The 23377-nt window shown below is 34.0% G+C and overlaps 3 protein-coding genes across 3 annotated transcripts; 1 reads left to right on the forward strand and 2 right to left on the reverse strand.

Moving 5' to 3' along the window:
* Nucleotides 1-862: 862 nt before the first annotated feature.
* LOC100256922 (probable WRKY transcription factor 53) lies at nucleotides 863-3710 on the reverse strand. Its single transcript, XM_002267757.5, has 3 exons — nucleotides 2928-3710; nucleotides 2681-2809; nucleotides 863-1811 (listed from the first exon to the last, which is right to left on the reverse strand). Exons 1-3 carry the CDS (start codon nucleotides 3257-3259, stop codon nucleotides 1178-1180), a joined length of 1095 nt encoding a protein of 364 aa, XP_002267793.2. The 5' UTR covers nucleotides 3260-3710; the 3' UTR covers nucleotides 863-1177.
* An 8591-nt stretch (nucleotides 3711-12301) lies between these two features.
* On the forward strand, nucleotides 12302-16091 carry LOC100250120 (RNA polymerase sigma factor sigE, chloroplastic/mitochondrial). The gene is made up of 6 exons (XM_002268673.4): nucleotides 12302-12695; nucleotides 13372-14144; nucleotides 14260-14406; nucleotides 14648-14884; nucleotides 15184-15447; nucleotides 15610-16091. Exons 2-6 carry the CDS (start codon nucleotides 13434-13436, stop codon nucleotides 15805-15807), a joined length of 1557 nt encoding a protein of 518 aa, XP_002268709.1. The 5' UTR covers nucleotides 12302-12695; nucleotides 13372-13433; the 3' UTR covers nucleotides 15808-16091.
* A 441-nt stretch (nucleotides 16092-16532) lies between these two features.
* LOC100233044 (transcription factor TRY) lies at nucleotides 16533-19691 on the reverse strand. Its single transcript, XM_002268759.5, has 3 exons — nucleotides 19448-19691; nucleotides 19225-19312; nucleotides 16533-16823 (listed from the first exon to the last, which is right to left on the reverse strand). Exons 1-3 carry the CDS (start codon nucleotides 19500-19502, stop codon nucleotides 16700-16702), a joined length of 267 nt encoding a protein of 88 aa, XP_002268795.1. The 5' UTR covers nucleotides 19503-19691; the 3' UTR covers nucleotides 16533-16699.
* Between the last annotated feature and the right edge of the window lie 3686 nt (nucleotides 19692-23377).

Consider the following 23377-nt stretch of genomic DNA (forward strand, 5'->3'; position numbering starts at 1 on the left):
GGCCATCGCCCTCTCTGCCTTGGGCTTGGCATTTATGGGCATGTGGCCAGTTTTGCTATCATAAACCAAGAGGTTCATATGTGGGCCTGATAAAAAATTTGGAGCTAGTTTTTACTGGGTTAAACGATGGGCCTGACCCTTAACATTTTGGGCTCTAACCTCGTGGTTTTTCTTGTTTGGCCCTAATGGGGTGTGACCTATGTTGGCGACAACTATTGCCAGGCGTGAAACGACGTGGACTGAGGGCTGCCCGCCAGACGTTTACGTCCATATGTAGAAGATGAATGAGGAGGAAAAATGTCCGGATGTTAGAAGATGATGGGAGAGCAAATCATAAGATGCTATCAAAGATCAAATATTGGATACTATGTTCGAATTTATAGAAATATAGGACAAAAAAAAAAAAAAAATTAATGAAACGAAATTCAGTGAAAACCAGTAAAAATATTGAAATTTTTTTTTCAAAAAATAATAAAACAATTAATCTTGTTTATTTGTAGAACATGTCTTAAAAAAACTCATATAATTGGTATCTCTAGTTTTATTTCTAGTACTGCAAAACATGTAAATAGCTCAAACGATACGTTTTTTGTTTGTTTGTTTGTTTTGTTTTTTGTTTAATATAAACAAGAAAACCCAAACTAGTGATTGTTTGCTTTTTTTGGCTAAATAGAAAATATTAAAATATTTGATTTTTTTATTCAATTGAAAATAGTTTATTGATATCAACTTATATAACTAAATTTAACATATTGATAGTAAATTTATGTTAATTATATTAGTTGTTATTAACATATTATTTTTAATTTAATAGAAAAACAAAAAAACAATCCTAAACTATGGATCAAGTGGAGAGATTCAATAAAAAAAGAGGTTAATAAACCTCTTAGATGAAAATTGACAGCACGTTACAAGAACTATTACAAGACGAAAAGAGGACCAAAATTGGCAGGTGAAGAGGAAAAATGTTACAGAAATGATCTCTAGTACCTAAAACAAAACTCCAGAGGCTAAGCTATCATTAGTTGAATACAGACAACTAGTGCTGCTGCATACATATGGATATGCTTCTCTTTATCTCCAATTCTTGCAAGCTAGGATTTGCCGCTAAGCCTATGACTTTATTGTTATTATCTTAAAGCTTTCTATTGTTTCCTATTGAAGTGGATGATAAGAATTAAAAGAATCCCAGGTGGTCGAAGTTAAAGTTCGGATCGAATTCCATGGAACCAAACGGGAACTGCTCAAACTGAGGGTTTGTGGTTGAAGCAGCAGCTGAGATTATCTCATTGAGATTGGCTTCGGGGGCCTGCAGGTTTTGGTTTCCTCCAAGGCTGTTCATTTCATCAGACGACATGGAAAAATAGTTTGATCTAGATGCTGCAGGAGATACAAATGAGGTAGGAAAATTACCAACGATATTGTTGTCCATCATGGAAGGCGAGAAGCCAGGTTCTTCGACCTTAATATTAGACGTTGAAGTGAAGCAAAAGGGGGGAAATGCTTGGTCGCTTGGCGTGTCCAAGCCTTCTGTTACGACTCTGAGGCCACTTTGGAAGCTCAAGAGCATGTCTTGTGCTTGTTGCTGGTTTTGTTGGGGTTGGAGGTTGAATTGCTGATGATCTTTGCTGTCCATCAGTCCTTGGTTTCCCGGCAGTGCTGCCGGCGGTGGAATTTGTTGGGAGACTTGGGTGCAAGTGTGTCTTCCACGGTAGGTGATTTCAAAGATGGTTGGGTCATCGTCTGATCTTTGAACTTGCTTTGTAGCCAAACAGCCTTGGGCATTTCTATGAGTGCATTTGTAATAGCTCCTGAAAGTAAAATTCAATCTTCTATGGTAAGTTAAAAAAAAAACGAAAGTAAATTCACTTTTTCATTTCTTAATTCTTTTATCTTAAGCAATTAAGTATCAAGTGGAAAAAAGTGGGTGGATAGATTCAAATGGTGTAGACCCAACACTTGGTATTAAGAATGAGCCAGTTGGTTTGGTTAAAGCCAACATTTGAGGCAAGTGGACAAGGAATTTGCTTTATATTAGCGTGCCTAAGAACATGTTCTAAGGCTGCCTACCAAGTTGACTCAGTTTTGGGGTGGACTTTTCTCATTTCCCATTTGTACATGGCCTTCATGTGTTTTATGCTTATGGGTGGTCGCCCAAAATGACTACTTTCACACTTGGAACCAATAGGTCAAGGACACTTCAAATCCTTTCATATATCAGCTTAAAGATTCAATACTTCAAAAAAAACACCTAAAAAGGGGCTGTAACTCTTTCTGTTAAATAATATATAACTCGATATTTGAAAATGACCATAATGCCCCTGTCAGTTCTGATTAGGGGTGTCATACTCATTTTCATAAAAAAAAAAATCTTTTTATTTTTATTCTCAAATTATTTCAATTTCTAAGAGACATGCATGTGATTTTTTATATTTTTTTTTGGCAAAATAAAGAACACTTAGGAACTGAGTCCGACATGTCATCTACTAAAGGCTATAATGCAGGCATGAATTGGTGAGGTTAGAGGCAACACCCTAAGATTCAGAGACAACAAGGGTGTCTACTTTTTGATGAGAACATGACTTTAATTTCTTCTAAATTTCAGATGGATCCAATCTCACTTATCAGTTATCAGTTATCACCACTAGAATTTATGTATATTGATGTAGAACTTTCCTACCTTGGATATTTGGCTCCGAGAATGTCCTTCTGCCCATACTTCCTCCAACTAAACCCATCATCAAGAGGGCCTTCTGGCCCTGGCCCTAGAGACATCTGCACTTGCTTTGTCCACCTTGGCAATGTCTTTCTGCAACAAAATTCTAAAATTATTCAGCTCAAAAAATGAAGGTAAATGGATTGAATCATATGAACGGATGGATGGTAGGGAAGAACAATGGTGGTATATAAGAATTTTAATTGATCACCTCTTCCTAGACCCATCTTTGTGCTCCTGCTCCTTATCAGAATCTTCGCTCCTAGGACTCCCACTGAGCGAGCGTGGAGACTCAGACATCCCTATTCCAATTGCTCCTCCTCCGCCTGCTGCGGCGGCCTGTGGCTCGCCCACTGGGCCGCTACACCTCAGCAATGAAAGGGCCTTCTCGTATGAAGTTAGGATCTTTTGGACCAAGGATTCACGGGCGTCATGTGAAGAAGACGACACGCTGAGATGGATTTGTAGCTGTTTGGCTAGCTCTCTCCCATTCGTAAGCTCATTTATCAGATTCTTTTGTTCCCAACTTCCCATGTTCTCCATTTTTAAACCACCCAAAGAAGAAGAACAAACTGTACTTGACTGCGCCAATAACCAGAAAAGGATCACTTATAGTAGACTCGCATGAATGCTACTTCACTGCAGTTAAAGCAACTAGATATAAGAAGAGCCGAAGAGAAGAAAGAATAAGAAGCTACGAGCATGGAAATTTAGCTTAGTTGCAATCAAACTCGGCTTCAAGATAATACTAGCAAGAGAAAAAGGCAAGTAAGAAACTGAGGCATCAAAAGTGGGTTTGGAGGCGAAATTAAATCTGGAAAAGGAAGAGAATTGTTAAGAGGGTTTCTGAGTTTGTTGTGATTTGGAATGGTTAGAGGGGGGTGGGGGTGGGGGTTTTGCATTTAAAGAATGGGTATTTTTGAATGAAGAAAATTGAGGGAAAGAGAGAGAAGTTTGACTGAGAAAAGAAGGAGGGGGGTTTGGAATGGTATTTTCTGCAAAGACTAGTCTTTGGTCATTGGAATGGTAATAGGGGAGTGAGGGAAGTCCAATTGCTGACCGTTTCTCCTCAAAGAACCCTTCCCGGATCTTGTTCCCTCTCTCTCTCTCTCCCTCCTCTACTTAGTAACAACGCGGAACCAGGCTTGAAGATTCCTGGTCCGCTATTCACAATGCTTATCTCTGACTTTCCTCTTCTGTTCGCAATCCACGTTGATTCGAACCCAAACGTAAAATAAAGAAAAGGTTGAGAGAGAGAGAGTGCTGATATGGGAGTGACGTTTGGGTTTAATCTAAGGATTACGTCGAAGTTGATAGATGGGATCAAAGTTTCTTACCATGAAATCCAGCGAAATGGTAAGCGTATTTTGTGGCATACGCTGCCTTCACCACATCAATCCGCCACGCGCCCACTCATCCCGATTCTCGACCTTAAAATTTTGGGTTTTTGACTTTTTCCTCGCCACCCAAAAGCACTTCTCACCGGGGGCTGGCTTGGGAGTTGGGAGTGATCCTTATGTAAAAGTGCTTTTAATTAGTATTATCATGTTTCAAATATAAACCATTTTACAAAAAAATCAATTAATATTTTAATTAATTAAAAATAATATTTTAAGGGATTTTTCATATTTTAAAAATGATTTTTATTTTGGTAACATTTGAAAATGGAAAAGAAAAATGAAAAAAAAAGGTCACCAATTTTTTTATTGGATTTATTGTACAAAGTATTAAAAAAAATATCATAAATTAACTTTAAAAATTCTTATACCTTAAAATTTGTGTTTGTTTACTTTTTACTATTTATTTTCCACTTTTCCTCTTTATTTTCCTTCTCCAGTCCCTCTCCCTTTTTTTTCTTTTGAATTTTCTATCATAAAACTAAAGGTAGAAAAAGTTGTTGAAGTATTTTTTCAAAAAGTTATATAATATTTCACATGCTAAGGAAGCCAAAATGAAATGAATGGAAAATACAAACATAAAGAATATCACTATCCTATTCTAATGAATACTCCATTCTTCCTTCTAGTAGATGTCGACATAATGTTTTAATTAAAAGGTCTTTTGTTGCATTTGAAAAGTTAACGGTAGCTTAAGAGAGCAACGAAAGAAGCCTCCGGAGCGATGATATTTCCTTATTAAAACAAGTGGATGATGTTTCATGTATGTTACTTATACTATCTATATAATAGACTTACATACATTTCAAATCATCTGAGCTTATTGGGTCAAAATTGGTGAACATTTGAAAGGGATCAAGCGAAATGTCTTTTTGTTAAATTCATAATCACACAAGACATAATGAGAATTTTGTATTTGAATAAAAAAAAAGAAGATGATTGCGATATTCACATCAAATGCAAGACTTTTCTTAACTGACATTTTAAGTTGTAGGAACTCATTATGCTCAAAGCTCATGACTCATTAAGTTCAAAACAAATAATATTTATTAAGAAAAAACGTGAATGATTATGAATTAACACTTAATAATAATTAATATTGAAAAGTACTTTATTCTCCGTGTAGGTTTGGATTGAATTTTTTAAAGGTAGAAAAATCATTTTTAATTTTTTTTAAAAATTAAAATTTTAACTAAAAATTCATGTAACCTCAATTACTTTGATCACGCACATGAAGGAGAGTGTTGGGAAATCACCATCACCTTCACAAGTACTTGTGGATTAATTTTCAATTGTTTTCTCAAATGATTTGAAAAACATTTAGTGCATTCACACTTGAACATTAATAAATTTTTTGTTTCCTTAATGTTGTGGACATGTTTTATTGTTTTTAATTTTGAGAATTGTGAAGGATGAGAAGAAGCATGGAAGATGGAATTGAAAATTATATTTTTGTTTTATAAAAATAAAAATATAGGGCAAGTGGATTTGATATTAAACTTCCACGTGAGATCTTGATGGTTTGTTGGCATGTTACATGCACTTAGACTTTTCTTTATTCATATATATTCCTCTTAAAAACACTTCCGTTATCCCCTGGTTTTGATTAGAAAATACTTTGAAAGTTTTAAGGAGTATTTGTCTTCTTCACTTCAATGCTTAACTACTCAATAAACAATGCTCAACTCTGATTTTTCCTTATGTATTAAATGATAGATTTGAAGGATGATTTTAAAAGAAACGTTTTGTTTTATTTTAGGAAAGTAATAAGAAAAAAAAATATTAAGAAAAATGATTTTCTTATATTTATTGTATTATAGAAAATACGAGAGAAAATTAAATATAATTAAAATTAGTTAAAAATTTACATATTATTGAATTATTTAACTTTGATATAAAGGAGAAATATAAATTAAATAAGTTTGAAAAAATATGTAAAAATAATTTCATAATTTTGAACCTATTTTTTTATTTTCTTTTATTTTATATATATATATATATATATATATATATATTCTTTTTCTCATATTTTCCTTCAAATTTGTTAGGAATCAAACACATCCTAAAAGAAATGATAATTTATAGATTTTTATTTATTTTTTAAAATTATGAGAATCAAACCGATATAAAAAGATAATGAAAATAATCAAAATTAGAGATTTCATTAAAATATTTACAAAATTATCATAAATCCAAATAGAAATGAAACTAACATTTATGCAAGAAACGAAATAAAGGGTATAATTTGAAATTTTTGATATTTCTAATTATGGAGAAAAAATATTTTTAAATAGATATGCAAAAGAATAAACTAATTCTTTCTTGAACTTTGTATATATTTAAAAATAATAATAATAATTTTAAAATACATAGTTGTTTGTATATTGAAGATAGTTTAAAATCTACAATAATTTTACTATAGCTTTTTTATCAGAGTAGATTAGGAAACCAAAAGCCTAAAATTTGATTCCATGAGGAAGGGAATCAGTTTTCTTCATGGCGGTGGAGGAAATTATTTCTTCAATTTTCTTCTGGACAAAAAAAACGGCTTTCCTAGATAATTAGTGATACCCCTGTTTATCTTTTGACTCCGAATGTTAGGTAACACTAGAATGCGGACAACGCATGCACAAAATAGAATAATTTTCTAGTCTTGTTTTCAATCAAGAATTGAATAAAAGAAAGAGGTAAAAGTTTCAAGTTTGAAATTGTAAGTTGTAGAAATTTAAAATTTTTGCTTTTAAAAATAGGAAAAAAATCATATTTGAATTTTTTTTTAATTTATCAAAATAACAATAATTTTAAAATATTGGAATATAAAAGAAAATGAAATATAAAAATTCAATTATTTTATTCAATATTTTATCAAATTACATGAAAAAAGATGGAGAAAAAAAGGTAAGAAGAAAAAACAAAAACAAATATTTGAATGGGCTAAGTGGGTTGACACAAGGAGTTGATATGATAGCTCGATTAATCATTTCCTTAATCTTAGCACGACTCGCTATAGTAATTAGGTTGTGTTGGTCCAACTTGACCTTTTTGCGTACTAACCAAGGGCCAAATTAGGCGGCCTAGTCCACTTGATAGCTCTACAATCGACCGTTTAAGTTGATTAATCAAGGTGACCTTTGGGCTTATCTTACATATTTTGGCGATGGTCACCAATACTTGAGCTGGAAACTCAATTGATTGAATTACCTATCAATGGTCCAAGTCAATTGATTGAGGTTTCTACCTCTAAATGGTTACTTGCATTATTTTGTCATCAACAACTATATAGTTGGTTGACAACCCAAGTCGACTAATCGATGGTCTAAGTTGATTGATCAATATAATCTGTCTAAGGGCAAATTTACTTATATTACTCATATATAAGAGCTTAAAATTACCATTATTACTAAGAAAATACCTTGAAATCACTATTCATATTTTCTAAGGGCTTTTTCCTTGATTTTGGAGTGCATTAAATCAAATTTTGCATGTGTATTTATTTCAATCCAAACTTCCCACAACATTCATTTGAATCAAAACTTGTTTCTTATTGGTCGTATTACTATCCTTTTTGAGTTGTAAATTGTGAGAAAGTTTAAAAGTAAAACATCTTTTAAGTAAAAATTATGGAAGATTTCTTGAAATTAAGAGTCCAGTGTAAAGAAGACTACACTTGATTGAAGCATTGAAAGTTTAGTGGAACCTCGACTTATATTAGGAGTTAGAGGAGAGTATACGTAAAGTAGGATTGGAATAAATGATTATAAAATCTTAATTTACATCTCTCTTTCTTTCTCTCTTTTTCTTTTATTACCTTACTACTTATTGTATCATTTGCATTGATTACTTGATAAAATTTGTTATAATTGACTAACACTCAATTTACCTACTCTTTTAGGTATAAACCTTGGTTGAATTAGCTAAGATTTGAATTCTATAAGAGAAGGAATTTAAATTCACCTATTTTATTTATCAAACACTTTTAGATAATTAATTTTTCTAAAAGTTAAGCCTCTAGTATTTGGACCCGTGATATATTTAAGACATTCCAACAATTTTTTAAAAAAATTTTAAGTTCATTAATCATATTTGAATCAATATAATTAATCTTCAGACATGTTTTCAACTTATTTTGACTTATTTATTCAAAATCAAACCTTAAACAAGTTAAATATAATTAAATAAATTATTATTATAATAAAATTAATTAACATAATTATTAAATAAGAAATTCATACTATGAAATAAGTTAATTGTTTGAAAGATATTAAAACACCCAAATTCCAAATAATTCTTTTAATAAAGTAACCATTTAAAAATAAATAAACAAGTTACACGTGTCGCATCTATATATAGATATGGAGTTCATACTTGGGAGGAATTTGTAATTTATTGTTTAATATAACTTTCCACGAAAAGTCTTATTCTATCATTAACAAAAGTCCTTTGAAATCCCAAATCGCTTTCACTTTTAATTAAATAATTAAATACTACAAAAAAAAATGAAAAAAAGAAAAAAAAAATCATGGGTTCATACTAAACAAGAACTGCATTAATAACGGTTGAAAGATTCAAATAGATGAATTTAGACCCATTCAATGATTGGAATGTTTGAAAAGGCAAATGGGTTGGCTAGAAAAGGGAACCAAGATTTATGAATCGGTGGCCGCAATCTGGGTCTTCTAGACGTTGTTCATACGACCAAGTTGTGGACCAACGCGCTTAGGACTTCTCCACCCACGGTCCTCGCCTTGGACCCCTGCCTTTTCCCGGCCCTTTTGAATCGGGTCAAACGCCCTTTATTTTTCGTCATGTTAGGTACCTTCACAAAGGACTTTTGGTGGTTTCAATACCATTTTTCAAGGGCAAATTTTTAGGGATTTACCCGGTCCAGTGCTCGGTTTTTTTTTTTAAGCTAAAGTTTGATTGATTCAACATGTGAGAAGAAGCCCCTCCAATCAAATAATTATTCATTTTGCCTTTTCTTTGAAATTTTTGGTCAAAATGATTTTTTTCCCCTTTTTCCTACTTTATACGTATTTTTTAATTTGATTAAAAATGTTGTAGACCCCCATTTAGGCGTGGATCACCTTTTTCTCTATTTATTTTTGCAGATCACATTTTTAGTCAGGTGTCGCTATCCCAGTGGGCCACGTGTCACATCCTTAGTGACCATAAGGAATCAACCTCGCTTTTTGAAGCTGTAAGAGGAGTGGGACAGAAAAGGTGGCTGCAGTGGGGCGAGACAGAAAAGGTGGCTGCAGTAGAGATCATTGAAAAGACAAATCCGAGATACAGAGGTGAAGGGGGGGGAGGACAGCAGGGTGCCGGAAAAAGGAAGAGTTTTTCTGAGAGTTTGGGGGGAAAGGAATATGGGTTGAACGACAATAGGAAGCTAAGAACAGAGGAGCGTGGAGTCGTTGGGAAGAGTCCAGGACACGAAGCTGAAAAGGGAGATTTCCAGGTATGACCATTTGTTTTTTATGTGTATATTTTCCTTTTTTTTCTGTCCAAGTCTGATTGTCAATGATTTTTTTCATGTCTGCTTGTTGGATTGTTCTGTTTTGGTGTCTACTGATTGAATATTGGAAAAGTTTGCTGTGTTTTATGCCCTATTCTGACGAGTATTTTCCATCGTAACTCACCGGATGTTGGACCCATGGATGAAACGATGAAATGGGTCCGATATGCTAGTTAAAGTCTTCATTTTTTTTTCTTCTTGTTGCTATCCTGTTATCTTCTTGTTTCCCTTTCCTCCCTGAGTGCACTCATGCAAGCGTGTCGTCATCTCGTCCCCATGTGTTTTTTCTTTATCCACCATACCCATCGTTCACCTATACACCTCTCTCTCTAGGTCGTCATACCCATTTCCTCACTCAAGCCTGCAGGAATCAGGCATCCTCCACCACACCCATTTTTCTCTCATTCATTCCCCATCCCACTCCCTCACTTACATGGAGTCTCCCGGGTGCATACTATCCTTCACTCTTTCGCATACCCATTAAAGTCACTCACCCAAGCCTCCATATCTATACAACCCATACTTATCCTTCATGCTACTCATAACAATGTTCTACCTTATCCAGGTGTCTCACTCCGGGAATTCCTCTCCGCCGCCATTCCATTCGAGTGTCTCACACCCGGAATTCCTCTCCGCCGCCATTCCCCTTGGTGTCTCACTCTCGGGATTCCTCTCCGCCGCCATTCCCCCGGGTGTCTCACTCCCGGGATTCCTCTTCGCCGCCATTCCATCCGGGTGTCTCACACTAGGAATTTCTCCCCGCCGCCATTCTCCTGGGTGTCTCACTCTCGGAATTCCTCTCCGCCGCCATTCCATCCGAGTGTCTCACACCCGGAATTCCTCTCCACCACCATTTTCATCCGGGTGTCTCACACCTGGAATTCCTCTCCGCCGCCATTCTCCCGGGTGTCTCACTCCTGGAATCCTTCTGCGCCGCCATTCCCCCGGGTGTCTCACTCTCGGAATCCTTCTGCGCCACCATTCCATCCGGATGTCCCACATCCGGAATCCTGCCCCGCCGCCACTCCCTTCTCCAGATGTCTCACATTTTAAATTTTCATCTTTAGGGTTTCAAGTCCTAAAAATCACATTCTTAATAAAAATTGGTTGCCACTTTCCTTCTGGCAAGCCATTTTCACACCTTCTCTATTTTAAAAAAATGTTTTGAAATAAGCAAATAATCAAAATTTGTAATTCTAAATAATGGAATTTACGGATTTGGTCCATGCAAAAATGAACTGGGCTTTGGTGGGGGCCCCACATACATGATCTTATGATCAATTGATTGATCTGTTTGACTGACTCGGTTGTCATACATGATTTATTTATCCTACTCTCTAACATACATGCGATTATTCCTTAACTATGCACTAACCTCACTTCTTGATAGCGCTTTATTGGATCGCTGCCCAGGTACGCATCCACATCCACTTTGGTAATTTTCTATACATGTTTTGATTCTTATATGTGCAATCATACTGATTATTCATTGATCACCTCATCAATTGCCACGTTAGCTTCATTTTATTAGTAGAGACCCGACTTTAGAGACTTAAAGGGGTGCTACGGTCTTTATCGTACCTTCCCGATAAGTAACCTGATCCCCGAACCCAATCCGGTTTTTTGCAGACCGTCTTTTCCAAAATAAAAAGTCACACTTAGGGTTTTTTCTTTCTTATTTTGTTTACCTTTTAAAAATAAAACAAAAATAAGTGGCGATTCCAAGTCATTTTTTTTAACCAATAAAATCACAATTTTTCAAGTAAAAATTGAGCTTGCCATCAAGTGGGAAACGCATTGAGCACGAAATGCGGGGTCCACAAATGCATTTTGAAAATGCGGTTTCAATTAAAAATAATAATAATATTCTATATAACCTAACTAAAAGCCCATACAGTAATTTTAAAAGGTGTTTTTAACATTAAATTTTTTTTATCATTTAAATATTATAAAAGTTATAAACGTCTTCTGAAATCACTATCAAACGTATTTTAAGAGTCTGTTTAGATAAGCGTTTTTTAAAATCATTATCAAACATGTTTTAAAAGTGATTTTGAGAGATGCGAGAAGCCGCTCCTTACAAAAATAGTGTGTTTGACAATTTTTTAAATGATTTTTGTAATTCTAAAAAATTAGATGACATAATTTATGGGAAATCATTTGGTAAATAATTCTTAAAATAAAAATCAATTTTAATTTATAATACATTACTAAAAACACAATTAAAATATATATTTTTATTTATTTCCAAACATTGAGTGATTTTCCTTGTAAACGGTTTCAATAAAAACACCACTCACAAAAATACAATGTTAAATGACTGGAGATCCATTATCAATTGGGCCCAAGTTATGGATATGGCTCCGAACACAAAGCCCAAAGATACCATCAGTTGGGCCTATTTATTAAAGCATGACCCATTTCCTACTGAGCCTTAGGCCCAGTTAGATTAGATCCGATTTGGACACGAAGGCCATCTCTCAAGTCACACTCAGTTAGACAGCAAGCCCATTTCACATATTTTAGTTTTAGAGTCAATTTTTTTCATTTGCCATAAAATTAAAATTTAGGTGTAAATTTTTGTAAATAAGCCTCTCATCAGCCTATCTCCTCCATAAAAATTGTATTCCAACTAGTATAAAGCTACGTGTCACAAATGGCTGATATCAAACTACGTATTCATCCTCACACCACCAAACAACACTGGGTCCCACAACCTCGTTGTAATATTCATCGCCCAATCAAAACCTTCCACGTTTCACCTTTCTCATCCACAAGCCTCAGAAAATATCTTTCATCCAGTCCCCGCCAACCACGTAAGCCCTCTCCGAGATTATTCTCTGCTGCAACATTGGCCACGTCACCAAAATTATTTTCCTTCACTTCACGCAACTCTCTACCGTTAATTTTCTGGAGTAGAGCTCGTGGACGCCTTAATTTGAGGATTTATGATTTTGGTATTTAAACTCCGGTACTTTTAACAGCAGAGATTCTCTCCAAATCGCTGTGAATTCTGTGTTAACTCGGTGACGCGGTTCTGAGTTCCTTTTCTTTTGCTTCTTTAGAGGTATGATTCTCTGCATTGATTTCCATGTTGGCTTTTCTGTTTGGTTCTCGGGAAAGGAGGAAAGGAAAATTCAGTGTGGTGTTTGTAGTTTAGGTTGGAAGTTGAAAGCTTTGCTTAGAATTATTTAATATCCATCATAACTCTTTTTGAGATGGGTTTATTTGAATTTGAATTCTATTGATGGAAATATTTGCTTGTGAGCTTAATTTATGATGATTCCACAATCAAGGTTAGCGGAAGGGGATTTTTATAATTTCAATCAAATGGGTTATTATAATTCTAAAATGCATTTAATTTATAGGTTTGATTCAATCAATTTTTAGTTTACTTTTGCAGATGAAGTGAATATATCTGATTATGTTGAAGAAATGGCGCTTTCTTCTTTGGGTTGGTAGTGGTATATGATGTGAAAGAGTGAACAGCTTGAGAGGAAAAAAAAAAAAAAAAGGGCTTAATCCACTTGCCATAAAAATTTAAAAGATTTGAGGTGGACAAATCCTAGAAAAAGATAGAAAGAGATGAGAAAGAGCTAAAGTGATTGAGCACATAGTGTGTTCCAATGGGGTTTTCTTGTTTTTTTTTTTTTTCTTTTTTCTAAATTTTTGTAATTCTTTTCCCTTAAAATTTCAGGTATAGAATCTATGTTAAATCATATATGTGCCTCTTGCTCTTGCAGGAATTGTACAGTTTGGAAAGCTTTCATTCATCACTTAGAAATTTTGTTGTAAATAACTTGGCATGGGAGTTGTGACTGTTTCTAGCTCAGCTTCAGCTTCTCGAACCCCATTTGGATTGAACGCAAAATTTTCAAATCATCAAACCCCTTTGAGGAGGCCCCTAGTTTTGGCATTCAAAGCAGATAAAGCCAAGAACATAGCTCTGGTTACTCCCCATGAGCCAATCCCTTTACCTATAGAGACTTCTAAAGATCATAAGAAGAGACTTCGTAGGGCTTCCAAGCCTTCAAAGAGAGTAAAAGCGGTCAGTACAGATGAAGTATCGCCATGTAGTGTAGAATTGGATTACAATGAAGCTGCTGCCAAACTTGAAAATATATACAAGCTTAGCCCTGCAACTGATGTTTCAGAGGCAGAAGATTTAGAACGTGTCGTTAGGAGAGGGCGACAGAGGAGGAAGAGAGTTACTTTGGCTGATGACAAGGCAGAGAAGGAGGTTAGTGATAATGTAGTGAGGATCCATAATAAGAAACCGAAACGATTGAGTCTTGAGAAGAGGATTGCTTTGAGTAAGATGAAGCAAGAAAAAGCAGTTGCTTCAATTCAAAAGAAAAGGGACAGTAAAAATGAAGATGAAAATATTGATGTGCTTGTTAGGGAGTACTCGGCTTCTACTGACTTGGTCAGTTTGGACTGGAAGAAAATGAAGATACCACCCGTGCTTCCTCCCTCAGAGCATGCATGGCTATTCAAGCTAATGCAGCCCATGAAGGTGAGCCTTTAATTTCTCACTAAGATATCGGTCTTTAATTGGGGAATCGGTTTTTACTTTCTCTTTCTCAAGAATTAGTATTTACTTGCTGCTAAATATGTTTACTTTGATTTAGGGACTCCTTGAAGTGAAAGACAACTTACAAAAGGATTTGGGGAGAGAACCAACCGATGGGGAATTAGCAGAGGCCATGAGTATGAGTGCAGTTCAAGTAAGAAGACACATGGAAGTTGGTCAAGCAGCAAGAAACAAGCTGATTAAGGTAACTATTGTTTTGTTTTCTCCCTCCTTGACCTCACAGTTTTGGTAACACTTCCAAAGACATGACATGAGACTGCAGATTTTTCTTTGATTTTCATATTGTACTTTGTGGTCATAAATACCATCCTCTGCTTTTATTGAAAATCGAAATTTATTTCAGATTTTCATACCATTTTCTCTCCTGAGTTCTTTAGGCATGTATTATGTGAAATGAATATTAACAGATCATGCTGTTGATGCAGCACAATCTTCGACTGGTTTTGTTTGTAATCAACAAGTACTTTCAAGAGTTTGCCAATGGCCCAAAGTTTCAAGACCTGTGTCAAGCAGGAGTGAAGGGCCTTATCACAGCCATCGATCGCTTTGAACCAAAAAGGAGTTTCCGGCTCTCAACCTATGGTCTGTTTTGGATTAGGCATGCCATCATGCGCTCCATGACACTCTCAAGCTTTACACGCGTCTCCTTTGGCCTTGAGTCGGTATGCTTTCTCCCTTCCCAATTTGATTATCTTGGAATTATGGGGTTTCATCATTTTTCAACTTGTGCAATGCTGGAAATAATTTTGAATTGTCTGATTAATTGAGAAAGAAACAAAAATGGACACTGTTAGTAGCATTGAAATTCTGAAAGAACTTGGTGAAGCTCCAAAAGAATCTGGATAAACAGAAATGAATGTGATATTTGGGAGTTTTGCAGAAACATTAGATTTTCTTGGTTATAGAATTGTATAGGAGAACTATGCAGTTTGTAAGAAGATCGATCTTTTCATTTCTGCAGGTTAGGGTAGAAATCCAAAGAGCAAAACTAGAGTTGTTGTTCAAGCTCCAAAGATTACCAACAGAGGAAGAGATAATAGAAAAGGTTGGAATCTCCCCTGAGAGGTACCATGAAGTGATGAGGGCCTCAAAATCCGTCCTCTCTCTCCATGCAAGGCATGCAACCACACAAGAAGAGTACATCAATGGAATTACAGATGTTGAAGGTGTTGGGGGTGATAGGGGGCGGCAACTTGCTCTTCTCAGACTTGCTCTTGATGATGTGGTAATTCTTCGCCTCCTTCAACTAGAGTCGAACCATATAGTCCCTATAATGATGGGTTTCCATTCGAATTCTACTAATAAACTTACCCTTTTTGTTTGTCTGAATTCCATCTTTGTTCAAACAAATTAGCTAATGAACTATTTCTTAAACTCTTTTATGCAGCTCGATTCTCTGAAGCCAAAGGAGAGCTTGGTGATGAGACAGAGATATGGTCTTGATGGTAAGGGTGATCGGACACTGGGGGAGATTGCAGGAAACCTAAGCATCTCAAGAGAAATGGTTCGAAAGCATGAGGTGAAGGCTCTCATGAAGCTCAAGCATCCAGCACGAGTGGATTATCTTCGCCAATACATATTCTAAAATAATCGAACTTCATCTGCCTTGCTTATCAATACGTCTTCATATACTCCTTTGCTTCCTCCCAATCATCTCTATTCATCAGCCATGGTTGTATACTAATTGATCTGCACCATAGTCTTTTAACTACCAGAATATACAAGTTTCATAAATTCATACAGTGTAATCTTTATTTGGAGAATCGGAGATTGCAAATCTCCAAGTATATATCACATCTTAAATCTTATTTTCTCAGTATTAAGGAGACGATGATGTTATATAATACTGGTTGATTATACGTGCCTAAACCTTCAAACATGTCTTTTGGTTGCTTATAGAAACATAAATGCATCCAGGAAATGACAGTTCAATAATCTGTCTGGTTAAGCTTTGACCCAAAAGCTTAAGGTGTATGGAAATGTTTTTAAGAATCAATCATGTTAACTACGAGTCCATTTGATTTTAGAAAACACTTTTAACATAAAAAGCGTTTTTAACTAAAAGTCTAACATTGGATAAGACTTAAAAAACACTTCTAGTGCTTCATAGAGAAGTATGGAAATATGATTTTCCCGAAAATGCTTTTACAAAAAGTGCTTCAAATAAAAACACTAACAAACACGCTCTAATATTTTCGAGTAAGTGAGTTGTTTTTGTTTTGAAATGAAAGCAGAATCATGCCTACAATTACCGAAAACAATAAAAGAGAGAGCAGAGGATGGGTGAAGAGCACCAGGGCAAATGAGAAATGGTGAGTAATGGCTACCTTAACACAAATTTTTGAGTATTCAAAACACTCTTTACACCAATATAAAAGCCAAGAAGCTACCCCTGAAAGAACAACCTTTCTAAAGGAGCCAAGAGGAAGAAGAAGACAAAAAAAGAATCATTGGGCATGGCCAAGTAAGTATGAGGTCTATTGCTTCTTTTGACTAGCCTCTTTTCCCCTCTCAGCATACCCTTGGCGATTTCTCATTATCCAAAACCTCTCTATTTCTTCAGGTTTTCGCCCCGGAATTCGACCTGCTATCAAATCCCACCTGAAAAATTGCGTCAAAGACTCAAACTTTGATAATTGGCTTAAGAGTTTTGATACCATATTAAACTACCAACCTAATAAAAAAAATTAATATATCATTAAATGACAAGCTTATAGCATATACCGACATGGAATTAAAATTTAAACATTATTCTATTAAAAAAAATCATGATAAAAAAACAAAAGAAAAATATAAGTATATTTGATGATCCTTCTTCAAAAAAAAAAAAAATTGTTTTTTTTTTAATAATAAAGTGTTTTCATAATATCTTTAAATTATTTTTATTTATTTTCAAGAGTTGATAAAACATTAAAAGTAACATATTAGATATAAAAATTATTTGAAGTTTTCAAATCAATTTTATGTTTTATAAAATATTAAATAATAGTTTTTAAAAAATATTTTAAAAAACTGTTTTAAAAAATAGTTATCAAACAAATCCCTGTTATTTATTTAAGTCCCTTTTAATATTTAGTTTTTTTAAAAAAAATATTGTTTAATCAAATCACGAATCAAAACACTCTAAATATTTGTTTGATAAGAAATTTCTATTTTTATTTTTTAATTCAAACATATCAAAATTTTATTCTAAATGGCATTTTCACTGTTCGATCATGGCCCCTTGGAGAAAAATACTTCAAAATTATTTCATTGCTAGATATAAAAATTTATAAAAATATAATTTATTGATAGAGAAATCTAGAGACCACTCGAATGCAACTTGGCAACATGAAGAGACACTTGCTCTCTCAACGACAATCCCTCCAATCCTTGCTTTCTGTGATTAGACCTTAGGGACCTTCATATAGCTGTCACTGAAAGCAATTTTTCTAAGTTGGATAACTGGGTAAGTTTGATTTGGGGAAACTTGTGTTTTGATAGGCCATTTAGAAAATATCTGATTTTTGGAACCCAACTTTATAAAATATGAGAACCAAATTTTAATATGGAAAGTAATACTATTTTCATGCACTCTCAGTTGGCTCTATTTTTTTTGCCAAGATTACCCTCCGACAACAATGACCTTGACGGCGATGACTTTTGGCTTAGGTTTTTCAATGCCCCGAAGGAGGCTTCCTTTTTGGCTTTTTTCTTCATGCTGGAGTGAGGAAGACAAAAGTGTCCTTGCCGTCGTTGTTGCTCCGGTGGAGGAAGTCGCGGAACTTCCACCATTTCAATGATCCTGTGGAGTTGCTTTTCTTGTACCTTCTAGGTGGAGACTCCATCGCCTTGGGTTTCCACACGCAGTATGTCCCCAGTGGCACTCCCTCGAGCTCGTTGGCCTCTGAAGCCGTTCCTCTCTCCTCTATCAAAAGCATATTTTTCAATTGAAATTCTATTTCATATTTGAGAAAAATCCGGAGGTGTCAAGGTCATTGCCGTCGCCACCATTGTAACTTTTTTTTTTTTATCTGTAATGGACTCGGAGTGTCCTTGTCATCGGAGGCCGACGAGCTCAAGAGAGTGCCATCGGGGACGTACTACGTGTGGAAATCCAAGGCTACGAAGTCTCCACCGAGAAGGTGCAAGAAAAGCAACTCCACGGGATCATCGAAATGGTGGAAGTTCTGTGACTTCCTCCACTGAAGCAACAACGACGATAAGGACACTTTCGTCTTCCTCACTCCTCACTCCAGGATGAAGAAAAAAAACCGAAAAGGAAGCCCCCTTGGGCGCTGAAAAACCTAAGCCAAAAGTTATTGTCGTTGGAGGGCAATCTTGTTACAAAAAATGGAGTCAGTTCAAAGTGTATGAAAGCAATATTACTTTTTATATTAAAATCTGATTTTATAAAGTTGGATTCCGAAAATAAGATTTTTCCAAATGGCCATCAAAACACAAGTTTCCCTTGATTTGGCTTCAAAGAACCAGAGGCTTCACAGAGTACCATCATGAGAGGCCTTAATTTCAGGGATTCATGGAAGAGGAATTTGCAGAAGAAATGAGACAACAAGAGGATGGTTAATCTCGAAGTACAAGTGTACAACCCCATAGAGGAGGTAATTAATAATTACATTGTAGGGAGTACAATCATCACAAGCATTAATTGTAGCAGAGCAGAAAACAGGACTGCAACAACTTCCCTAACACATGAGCTGTGGCCAACGCTATACTTTCAAGTTTCAAGTTTAAACCTTTTTTTTTTTTTTTTAATAATATTTACATAGAAATAAAATTTATTAAAAAAAAAATTAGAAAAAGAAAAATCAAACAATGGTGTCAGTTATCATCACCACAACTACTACTCCCCTGTGCCTTAAAATAAATAAAAAATTTTAAAAAAAAAATTAATACTTTAGATAACAGTTTTTATTTCTAACATTTAAAAAGCAATTAAATAGCTCTGAAAATAATAACAATACAACGGTTGTCTTCCGGTTGAATATAGAGTAATACTCACCTATCTCCGACGAGTCTGTACATTCTGTAAATGAGATCTTCTTCTTGTTCGCTCATGTTTATGAATTCCCATTCAATACTACTCACCTCTTCAGAAAACAAATCCAAAAAGAAAAAAGGGTGGCTCAGTCTCTACCAGTGAGTCGAAGAAGAAAGGAGAAGGAAAGAAAGAAAGGGAAGAAGAAGAAGAAGAAGAAGAACCCATTTAAGATTAGGAAAGTTACCTTCAGACTGCGAGGGGGCGGCGATTTTGGGGAGTTTCCGGCGGCGTCGGTCCATGGTTTTAATGAAGGAGAGGGAGGAGAAGAAGAGAAGAAAGAAATTGAATGAAGAGGAAAGGGAAGGGAATGAATTTTTAATGAGAGAGAATATTGTGTCGGAATGAATAATGCAGATGCAACTACATATAATGAGGGTGAGGGCCAACAAACCCAGAAAATTCGTGAGTTCTGTTGACTTGTAGACTTGTAGTTGACAACCTTCAGAGAAAACGGGCACAGCTTTAGCCTCCGAGTTTTGGGGTATTTTGGTAATTTGATTCACTCTACTTAAACTGAAAGTGATATGGGGTGATTTTGGCTTCTTATATGATTCACCGTTAAATGAACCAAAAAGGCCAATTTAACCTTTTCTTCACTTTTAAAAATTTATCGTCACTATTATTATTTTGTAGGGTTTCTCCTTGATTTTTTATTTATTTTAAGTTTTGTCTTGTTGATGCTTGGGAAGTGGTGATGATGGTGTGATTTTACTTTTGGGAAATTTCCTAGAAATTCCTAAAAGGGTAATTTTATGGGCTGAAATTACCAAAAAGGCTATATAATCATAACATTTTAAAAAATTTGTTTCAAAACTAATTTTTCTTTTAATTTTATAAAACCGATGTCTGATTAGAAATCTAAAATATTTTTATTCTGATTTTTATATTTTTAAATATGTTTTAAAATTATGTTGCTAGACGAAACGACAGAATGCATCACCTTAGATGGCGAGAGTTCAGTAACCAAAAGCATCACTAGTCTACGCTCTGACCTAAGTAGCATGAGGCACGTGGAATCCCGTGTGAATTAGCAATTACCACCTTGCAAGACTAAATATTCCTAGGTGACCGATAGCGAAGTAATACCATGAGGGAAGGATGAAAAGAACCCCCATCGAGGAGTGAAATAGAACATGAAATTGTAAGTTCCCAAGTAGTGGGAGGATACGGGAGATCTAACTGCGTGCCTATTAAAGAATGAGCCGACGACTCATAGGCAATGGATGATTTATTTTTAATCATTTTTTATATTTATATAATTATTTTTTTAAAATAGCCAAAAAAAAATAACTAAAAACAATTAAAAGATCATATTTAAAAACATCATGTTTCCTGCATTTTTATTGTTAAACATGTTTTTTTCAAAAAATTGTTACCAAAATCAAATCAATTTTTTTTTTCATTTATAAAATTTATTTATTTTTTATATATAAAATATATTTATAAAGATACTCAACAAGGGAATTCATAACCTACAAGGATAGCCCATTCGTCTTATAAGGTTTTTTAAGCTTTTAGACGAAGTTGTGTTATATTTGATAAGGATTCCACAGTATGACTGCCACATTATCTTTGGACATTTCCTAAAAGCTAAAACCGACAGCCATATGCTATCTCAGCTGGGCCTTACCCTACCTTTTTTGTTTGATTTATTTTTTTAAACCAATATTTATTATCTACAATTGAATTGATGATAAAACAGAATCCTAAGTCAGCGAATCACTAATAGAATTTGGGGTGGTGAATAGTGAGTTGCATATGGCTTCGAAAAATGTAGATAAGTTTTTGGCATCTTGCCTTAAACATCATTCACAAAATCTTTCTTCAAATCTTGATATCATCTGAGTTTTGGCAAAAATAATTCATTTTGAAAAGAAAAAAAAATTCACAAAGTAAATTCCTTGTCTAAATAATTTCTAAACTAGTGGTGCATATGACCTGTGTGGATATTATTGTGGTCTAATTTTTTTATTATTTTTTTTCTTATTATAAAATTATAATTAGTAACTATGGTTTTAATTTTTTTTTCAAAGATAATACCGTATATATAATTATCAATTACAATTTCATGATATAGATACCCACCTGGATGAAAAACACTAGTTGAGAATTATTTTATTAGAAGATTTACTTTGTGAAATATTTTAAAAATAAATTATTTTTGCTCAAAACTTAAAAATATCACACTACTTTGAAATAAAAGTATGTTTTAAGAGTGATTATAAGAAGGGTAAAAGTCATTTATATTTGAGCATGCTTTTCAATGGAATGAGATATTTAGTAAAAGAATACTCGTGAAATTATCTGTTTTTAATGACTTTGATACATGGTTCTTCCAAAAATCATTTTTTATTATCTAATGTTTTATAAAAAATATCGTCAAAGTATTTATTTTTTGTTAATATATATTCAAATATTAAAAACTCTTTTAAGAATATTTTCATTAAAGCGATTTAAATTTGTATTGTTTTTCAAACGTAATTTTTAAAAGAATCATCTATCAAAATGAGCCTTTTGAAATAACTTCACATGAATTTCAAGATTTTTAAAAATTTTATCAAAAGCTTATTTTTTACAAGTAATTGGCTCTTTCAAAATCAATACAAAATTGGCTCAAGTGATTTTTTTTTAAAACCCTATATAATCATTCTTATAAACACAATAATTTGTAGTTTTCTTTCATTATTAGCTTTTTTTTTTCATAGTTACGGTCAGTACTTAGTAATTTTCATAGACTTATGAAAAAAAATTCCAAAATAGGAACCTAAATTTATAAAATACAAATTTGAAGTAGCTATCTAAAAATAATTAGTATTTCATGCACTTTTTGGTCAAATGTATTATTTTTTACTATTAAGGAGTTACTTTTTAATGAAATAGGTACTACTTTGATCGATAGGTGCATAAAACTTGAATTAACTTTAAAGAATTCTTATTTTGTAATTATTTTTACATGCTTTATCCAATAAAAAAATAACCATTGGGAAAGGAATCAACATCCTAATATTGAGGATTTTGGTTTTCTTGAGAATGATTTTTTGTTTTTGATTTTTTTATTCTTATTTTTAGATTGAATGAAGAATGAATACGTTTCTTTCAAGTGTCTCAAGGACCAATTTGCAATCCTTTTGAATCATTAATTTTTATTTTTGTTTTTTTATGGTAGCTTGGGGTACATGGGAATGAGGACAAAAATAAGATGAAATCCGAGATAAATTAGAATACCAAGTGGAAAAAAATAATCTAAATCTTGGTACCCTTCTAGTTTTCATGAAAATTGTTGGAGAGTACTCCTATAAGTCTATTAGGTGGTTAACATTTTCTTAGTGAGCTCAATTACTCATGGATTAAAATCAATTAACAAATTTTGATGAATAAACAATGCATTAATGGACTTAAGCAAATTAGTGATTCCCTCTTTGATTGACTCATCGATTAATCAACTGATTGCAACAATCACATTTAATCATACTTTCTATCTATTTAAGTAACTCCTTTGCCTCGCTCTTAGGTTGGCCCTTCGACTTGACTAAGTTCCACTTGTGCCATGTGTGTATGGGCTAGCCCATGGTGTAGTCAATTATAATATACTCAACTTCTTCTTTCATAGGTTCATCTACAACATTTTGTGGTGCCTCATGGGCATGTTCCTATCTGGGTTGGTCTGGTTTAATCGAAGTCAACTAACTCACATGGAATACGGGGTGAGTTTTCATTGAGCTTGTCGCTTGAGTCTATAGGCTACCTCTCTTATTCACTTCTTTACAAGAGAGCTTACAAATAGAGTTATAGTTCAAGCTTCCTTCATCCTACCTTTGTGTTTCTTTTATTTCTTTTTTCTCGAATTTTTGGAAGAACAAAGATTTTAAAGTTATCATCTTTATAGAATACACCCCCATAAGCAATATCGATCATTGAATCCTATAAACAGAACCCTAATTTCAATGAATGGGAAATTGAATGGATTTTCTACTTTGACTTTATTTTATTTCTGCATTCCAAAATTTACAAATGTGATTTATGTTTATGTTAGAAAAATTAAGATAAAAAAAGTCAAAAAATATATTTATTTAATTAAAATTTATCAAAATATCAAAAAAGTTATAAAAAAAAA

This window comes from Vitis vinifera, chromosome 16 (genome assembly GCF_030704535.1).
Source record: "Vitis vinifera cultivar Pinot Noir 40024 chromosome 16, ASM3070453v1".
NCBI lineage: Eukaryota > Viridiplantae > Streptophyta > Magnoliopsida > Vitales > Vitaceae > Vitis > Vitis vinifera.

What these genes read in the sequence shown, in the direction of transcription:
- LOC100256922 (XM_002267757.5), bottom strand. Translation starts at nt 3,259, where the DNA reads ATGGAGAACATGGGAAGTTGGGAACAAAAGAATCTGATAAATGAGCTT. An exon ending in AAAGATGGGTCTAGGAAGAG is followed by an intron (nt 2,810 to 2,927) that starts GTGATCAATTAA and finishes ATTTTGTTGCAG; the next exon opens with AAAGACATTGCCAAGGTGGA. An exon ending in CTCGGAGCCAAATATCCAAG is followed by an intron (nt 1,812 to 2,680) that starts GTAGGAAAGTTC and finishes TTTTACTTTCAG; the next exon opens with GAGCTATTACAAATGCACTC.
- LOC100250120 (XM_002268673.4), top strand. Translation starts at nt 13,434, where the DNA reads ATGGGAGTTGTGACTGTTTCTAGCTCAGCTTCAGCTTCTCGAACCCCA. An exon ending in AGCTAATGCAGCCCATGAAG is followed by an intron (nt 14,145 to 14,259) that starts GTGAGCCTTTAA and finishes ACTTTGATTTAG; the next exon opens with GGACTCCTTGAAGTGAAAGA. An exon ending in GACTTGCTCTTGATGATGTG is followed by an intron (nt 15,448 to 15,609) that starts GTAATTCTTCGC and finishes TCTTTTATGCAG; the next exon opens with CTCGATTCTCTGAAGCCAAA.
- LOC100233044 (XM_002268759.5), bottom strand. Translation starts at nt 19,502, where the DNA reads ATGGACCGACGCCGCCGGAAACTCCCCAAAATCGCCGCCCCCTCGCAG. An exon ending in CGCCCCCTCGCAGTCTGAAG is followed by an intron (nt 19,313 to 19,447) that starts GTAACTTTCCTA and finishes TGTTTTCTGAAG; the next exon opens with AGGTGAGTAGTATTGAATGG. An exon ending in TACAGACTCGTCGGAGATAG is followed by an intron (nt 16,824 to 19,224) that starts GTGAGTATTACT and finishes GCAATTTTTCAG; the next exon opens with GTGGGATTTGATAGCAGGTC.